Genomic DNA, 6466 nt, shown 5'->3' on the forward strand with positions numbered 1-6466 from the left:
ATACCTGAAGAGCACATAGACCCACGGAATTCCAGACCTGTCTATAGCTCCGAGTGTTCCGAACGCACAAAGGGGAGCGTATGAGACCTGAAGTGCTCTTCAGGGGGTTAAAGCGTCGACCGGTGTTCCAGCCCCCGAGCATAAACTAGCATCCGTACCAAAAAAGTAAGCCCCAGAGCACCAAGGACATCCCATCGGTGCCTGCACCGTCCGCTCTGCATCTTGGATGACCATTGACTGTGCCACGTAGAAGGATGCATCCACCTCATATATGTCAGATTCGCTCGCAGGGATGGATTCTGCGGCAGAATCCATATGACCTGGATCCATCAAAAATTTCGCAGGAGCAGCACTTCATTCCCTCCGATCCTTGACTTGGAAGGCAGTGCATGTCCTCTCTGCGGTCACATTTCTCTGAGTACAAGTGGAAAGTCGCCGGGTGCGCGTTGGCTGAATATCAGGCAAGGAAATAAATGCCCCTAGCCTGAAGTCGCCAGTCATCACATTCTTCGTGGTATATCAGAGGTGCAATTTGAAGGTATGCCGGAGTCAATGCTGTCGACAAAGGAAGAAGTACAGCAATAACACTTTGGCCAGTGTGGCATGTGGCAAGCGCCGTGGAAAGACCCAAGAAAGACCGTCTTTTTTTGGACGCGACTACATGACGTACAGTCTTGAGTGTCGTGATCGTACACAACTTCGAGTCCCTGCTACCTTACACCGATCTGCGACGAGAGATGGCCTTACCCACTAGAGGCCGCGTTATTCTCGAGACTACGGTGGGAGAGATAGACATCGAGCTCTGGTCAAGAGTACGTGCACATATTCTCAATGGAACGAACGTTCAACATTGATTCATCCTAGGAAGCACCGAAAGCATGTCGCAACTTTATAGCTTTGGCTATGGAAGGTAAGTATATTTTTCTCACTCGACGGCGTGCGCTATCTCTTACCACGTGTAAAGGGTACTACGATGGTGTCATATTCCATAGGTACGAACCTTGCCATCTACGAGAGGACGCCACCAACAACCATGTTACAGAGTCGTACCGGATTTCTTAGTCCAAACCGGAGATCGTACAGGGACAGGAGGTGGAGGGGAGTCATTCTATGGCGGTAAGCCCTGTTGGCTGGCTGCAGCTGTTGGCCTCCAATGATATGGTAGTCTCACTCAGAACCTTTCGAGGACGAGATCCACCCGCGCTTGAAGTTCGTGCACAGAGGTCTGGTGGGCTGCGCAAATAATGGCACTAAGAACTCGAATGATTCGCAATTCTTCATCACACTAAGTCAGTAAGTCCGGACTGTGCACTGGAGCGCAACCTGACACTAGTGGCAGGCCGCGCTGATGAGTTGAATGGGAAGCATACGCTGTGGGGCCGGTGTGTTGGCGATACTATCTTCAGTACGTTGAGATGCTCCTTCAGATGAGGGAGTCGCCGTAATTAACGTATCTTAGACGTTCTGAAGATTGGTGCTCTCGGTACGTTGCTGGTCGTTCTCCTCCAATCCCCTTCTTGACATGCTCCTCGGGCATAGAGCTTGACGAAAATGAGAAACCATTATAGTCCGTGCTTCACTCGAAGATTCACGTTTGTATCTAACGTCTGCGCTGCAGTCCCCCGAAGATCAATCGTGTACGAATCGTGGACAATCCCTTCGATGACATTATCCCCCGAATAACTGCAGAAGAGAAACGTGCTCAGCAGCGTGCTCGCGAAGAAGCTCAGCGAGAGCGGGAGGAGCAACAGCGGCGAAAAGGGGCGAAAAAGTAGGAATCTCCTGCTCCTAGATGATGTGCTGATGCTAACTTCTTTGCCTGTGCAGGGATGTCAAGTTATTGAGCTTCGGCGCTGATGAAGATCAGGGAGAAGAAGAGCCCATGGTGGTCAAGAAGAAACCTATCGTTCGCCCCGACCGTGAGGCCTCTCCTTGCCTTATCTTATTCCTCTCTTGGCTGAACGAAGGTCCTAAGTGGTCGAAAATCCGGAATTACCTAATATAATCTCAGGAATAGTTCAGCCACCGAAGCCCAGCAGTTCAAAGGCCCAGGAATCAGTGGACAGATCGAAACAGGAACCAAAGCTCGAAAAGACGTCCAAAAAGGACGACGACGTCACAAAAATCCGAGAAAAGCATGAGAAGGAGAAAGCCGCCAAGGGGTATGCTGGATGATTGTACCTGTTGTCTACCGGAATTCTGATGAGTGTACAGCGATTCTCGACAGGCCGAGATAGAGAGGATGGAGGCTGAGATCCGGAAATTGGCTCGGCGGCGTAATGGTGAAGAGGATAGCGACGAGGAGCGGGCTAAGAAGAAAGCGAAGAGCAAGTCGTACCTCGAGGAGGAGTTGTCCAAGTATGCCAAAGGGCGCGGTCTCCATAAGAAGAGTGACAAGAAGAAGGACGAGGGCGACGTCCTAGCTGCGCTAAACAGCTTCCGCAGCAAGCTCAAGGGGACGGCTGCTGACAACGAGCCAGATGAAGCAGCCAATTCCAGAGAACATGACGCAGAAGGTGACAAGGAGAAGCCCACAGAGGACGAGGGGATGGAGGTCGACAACGACTTCGGGTTCCTCGCGCACAAGCTTCACTTCCCGAAAGATAACTCGGAGGAGGTGAATAAGGCTGAAAGAGATTACGAAGTCATTGATCCGCGACAGCGAGGGGCGCGGGCGAAGGAGGAGGAGAGAGAAAAGCGGCGCGCGCAGAAAGCAAAAGGGGGCGGTGGAAGGAGCTATAGGAGATAGCGCGAGTATTGTGTCTTGCCATCTACATATTGCTGTCTGGAACCACTGCTCACTAGACGAGCCTACATTTAGTGCTCTTCTAACTGTTCGGCTTGTCGGATTTTTGACCTGGTATACACTGGAGTTGCGTGGATCTGTTTCCCAGCCGGTCGCGAACGACATCGGTCACATACTAACTTATGGATGCGATTTCCCGGAAGAAGGAGATAAGCTGAGCCAGAATTGGTGCTACCAGTTCAACTTCAAGGACAGCCGGGGCTACCGGTCTCATCTTGGATCCCGTAGAGCAGATCGCAGTTGATCAACACTAGAAGTGGCGCGCCAAATGTTGACGGCGACTTACTTAGAGGCCTATGTTCCTTGAGTTTGTCCGCGGTTGCTAGCAACAACAGGCATAAGTTAGGTACCTGGTTGCAGTCGGTAGCATCGTAACGCAGAGGATACTTGTAACTTTGAGTACTTGAGAGCAGGCACATCCCACAATTGCAAGAGGCGCGTAGCAATCACGTGGTCAGCTCCTCTCGATCACGTTACGGCCGAGCCTCCAGCGGGACGGTCCCAGCACTCCGTCGCAGAGCGCCATTACTGTACCCTTCACACTCCTCCACCATGGCCAGTAAAGCCGCCTACAAACGTGTAAGTATGTCGGCTTATGTAGCGGACAGACTACTGATGTCCGTGTAGTTGACGAAAGAGTATGTGAACATGCAGAAGGAACCTCCGCCATTTGTATGGGCAATACCAGACGAGAAGAACATCTTGACATGTGAGTGCAGATTGATAGTGCGATTGGTCTGTCTATTTACTTTGGAATAGGGAACTATATTATTGTGAGTGATCAGCGACAGCCACTTTCGAATGAATCCTCAGACTTCTGTGCCACATTAGCGCGGACCCCCGGATTCTCCTTTCGCTGGCGGAGAGTATCATGGAGTCCTCATGTTCCCGTCAGAATACCCCTTCAAACCGCCTGGGATAAAGGTGAGACGACCAACGGTGGCGGTCATCGTGTGGTTGGGTCTCATTCTGCTCTAGATGTATACGCCATCAGGACGCTTCCAACCAGATAAGAAGATCTGTTTCTCCATGTCCGATTTCCATCCCGGCAGCGTACGTTCTCTGTGATTCTGATTCTGAGCTTAGCTTATGGCGCGTTCAGTGGAATCCTGCCTGGAGTGTCGCGACAATGTAAGAAAGCATGATCCTTGCACTCCTCTATGTGGCGCTGCTTCAGCGATCACACTAACGCCGATCTTTACTTCAGCCTGACAGGTCTCCTCTCCTTCATGCTATCCGACGAGCTTACAACGGGATCGGTAACATCGTCAGACTCGGATAAGCGTGCCTATGCCGCTCGGAGCCATGCATGGAATTTGAGCCAGCGCAAGTTCAGGGAGGCTTTTCCGGAGGTGAGTATCTTCCCCACATATCCCTCCCGGCGCGCGGTGATCTACCCCAGGCGTCATCGACTCTGCATCACCGATCTGCCCTTAGGCGGCGTTTCACCTCCGCCTCCTAGCGTCCTGTGCTGATGTCGTGATTACTGATCGCCTTCGTGATAGTTTTGTACACCGAACCCCCGGGATTTACCAAACATGGGGGAGAAGGAGCGGGGCAAACCTCCTGCGCCGGAAACCACGAATACCTCTCCATCTGTGTCTGCTTCACCTGCTCCCACCGGATCCCAGGTGTCACACCGCACCAACGCTGTCCTGCTGGATGCGACGGCGTCCCAATCCGGTCGGGCGTCCTCCGCCGTGCAGCCTTCGCAGGGTGGCGATAAACCGAAAGGTACGGGGGCTGGGTGGGCAGACGCCTGGCGCCAGATTATCTGGGAGAAGTGGCGATGGGGTTTGCTCATCGCTCTTGCAGTCATCGTTTCCAGGGTGTCCTCGAGCAACTAACCCGGGGACAGGCCCTGGGCTCGCGGATGGACTGCTGGTTTTTTGGAGTATGTTTGTCAGCACACCTGTGCGATGATTGTTCCCACTAAGTATTATTACCACTGTCCTTAATTTTCAAGTCTTCTCTATTCATCCCTGGTATAAGTGTTACATCACTCTTTTCTTTGTCCGAGGACTTGTTGGATACCACGATTGTGTATGTTAGGTGTAGTAGTTCACGGGGTAACAGTTTACCGATGGTTATGAAGGAATAATAGACGTGTTACTTCCTGTCTCCCACAATCGTGTTACAGGACCGAGGACCCCACTCACGAGGGGTTCCACTATTCTCCAGATGTCCTCCGTGACGAGGTCTATGTCCTGCCCTGCGTCCACGACGACCCACCTTTGCTCTCTGCTTGTTTCGCTACCAATCCTCTGAAATACCTCCCGCACCATTCTTTGCATCTCCTCCTTCTCGTACCGCTCTTCGCCGTACCCGCCGCGCTGCTTCGCCTTCTCCGGCGTGATGTCCAGGAATATCGTAACATCAGGAGCAGGGAGCGAGATATCGGGTGCACGGCACCATTCATATGGGAGGCCTTTGGCCGCGGAGAAAGCTATGCCAGAGAACGCGTAGCGATCGCAGAGTACGGTGGACCCCGCCCGCAGTGATTCCTCAATCGACGACCTGTTCCGAGCACCCAGTGCATAAGTCTAGCCAGCATAGTCCCAGTAAAACAAGTCTGGCCGGCGACGTACGCGAGCTCCCATCGATTCGCAGAGAAGAGCAGGTGGATGGCTCGGTCGTCCAGCTCTGATTCAGAGCGAAGGTAGGAGTCGATTGTTATTCCGATCCCAGTCGTGCGGTCTGTGGGATCATCACGAATGCGTCGGGTTCTGCGGGCAGCGCCTTGAGCGAGACTGACCAGGAAACTTGAGCAGTTTGACGCGGGCGTCTGCCCTCTGTAATCGCTCCAGGAGACGGGCGGCTTGGGTGCTCTTTCCGGATCGGTCCAGACCTTCCATGACAATGAAAGCGCCCCTCTTGTTTCCCGCCGACATTGTTCAGTTTGAGAAGCGATGCTGAACGGCTGCTGAAGAGCACTGTCACGCACATTGGGAAGCAATGTCACGCATCACGCGTACAGGCCTGCAAGTGGGGAGGCGCAATTCCGGGTCGCGCGGCGAGTTGTTTGCATCTGTTTGGACTCTGCAAGAAAGTGGTCGCAAATCCCCCGCCTTCATAGAGCCTTCCGCATGTCGAAATCACGCATATAAAATGTACCAGCAGGGATGTCATGATACAGAAGATGCAACGTTGGTTTTGAATTTCTGATTTTCCCAATATCAAGTTCATTCGATAGAGGTAACGAGACCGCAAGTACATTTAACAAAAATGTACAACCAACGTTGCATCCGCTCGTTGATATAGATTAACTTTTATGAATCAAGTGACGCGTGAATGTGAACGTAGCACGCTGTAGGTTTTCTGGCAGTAAAGAGCAATTAACGACGCGTCCGAACGCGTCGCGGACGTGACAAGCTGTGACACCATCGCAAAAAGTGTCACACCAAATATCCTGGTCACTGTCCGGGCTCTCCTGCCGCAGCAGAAGCAGGTCCCTTCCCCTATGTTAGAACTGTAAAATCAACATAGTACATGAGATATATATTCAGCCTTTTACAGCTGTGATCCAGTACTTGCTTTGTCCATTAAATTACACAGATTTGTGCTTCCTGGAAATCAAGCTCATCTATATCAAGGATAGGGAATACAACCACTGGTGTGCACATAGATATGTTCCAAGTGTTTCTAAAGACAATACATAAC

The 6466-nt window shown here is 51.9% G+C and overlaps 3 protein-coding genes across 3 annotated transcripts; 2 read left to right on the plus strand and 1 right to left on the minus strand.

Moving 5' to 3' along the window:
- Nucleotides 1-737: 737 nt before the first annotated feature.
- GLOTRDRAFT_39559 (cyclophilin-like protein) lies at nucleotides 738-1775 on the plus strand (the record flags this gene model as incomplete). Its single annotated transcript, XM_007866587.1, has 9 exons — nucleotides 738-812; nucleotides 865-910; nucleotides 965-992; nucleotides 1043-1116; nucleotides 1176-1289; nucleotides 1340-1405; nucleotides 1460-1483; nucleotides 1540-1567; nucleotides 1619-1775. 9 exons carry the CDS (start codon nucleotides 738-740, stop codon nucleotides 1773-1775), a joined length of 612 nt encoding a protein of 203 aa, XP_007864778.1.
- A 1547-nt stretch (nucleotides 1776-3322) lies between these two features.
- Nucleotides 3323-5170, plus strand: GLOTRDRAFT_60104 (UBC-like protein). The gene is made up of 8 exons (XM_007867189.1): nucleotides 3323-3385; nucleotides 3434-3515; nucleotides 3566-3579; nucleotides 3638-3730; nucleotides 3785-3859; nucleotides 3909-3937; nucleotides 4014-4158; nucleotides 4312-5170. Exons 1-8 carry the CDS (start codon nucleotides 3359-3361, stop codon nucleotides 4651-4653), a joined length of 807 nt encoding a protein of 268 aa, XP_007865380.1. The 5' UTR covers nucleotides 3323-3358; the 3' UTR covers nucleotides 4654-5170.
- GLOTRDRAFT_40078 (thymidylate kinase) lies at nucleotides 4894-5697 on the minus strand (the record flags this gene model as incomplete). Its single annotated transcript, XM_007866622.1, has 3 exons — nucleotides 4894-5323; nucleotides 5395-5503; nucleotides 5562-5697. 3 exons carry the CDS (start codon nucleotides 5695-5697, stop codon nucleotides 4894-4896), a joined length of 675 nt encoding a protein of 224 aa, XP_007864813.1.
- Nucleotides 5698-6466: the final 769 nt, after the last annotated feature.

Source organism: Gloeophyllum trabeum (assembly GCF_000344685.1).
Source record: "Gloeophyllum trabeum ATCC 11539 unplaced genomic scaffold GLOTRscaffold_00005, whole genome shotgun sequence".
Lineage (NCBI taxonomy): Eukaryota > Fungi > Basidiomycota > Agaricomycetes > Gloeophyllales > Gloeophyllaceae > Gloeophyllum > Gloeophyllum trabeum.

Coding starts and splice junctions, on each gene's coding strand:
- GLOTRDRAFT_60104 (XM_007867189.1), top strand. CDS start 3,359: ATGGCCAGTAAAGCCGCCTACAAACGT. Junction 3,386..3,433: donor GTAAAGCCGCCTACAAACGT/GTAAGTATGTCG, acceptor ATGTCCGTGTAG/TTGACGAAAGAGTATGTGAA. Junction 4,159..4,311: donor TCAGGGAGGCTTTTCCGGAG/GTGAGTATCTTC, acceptor CCTTCGTGATAG/TTTTGTACACCGAACCCCCG.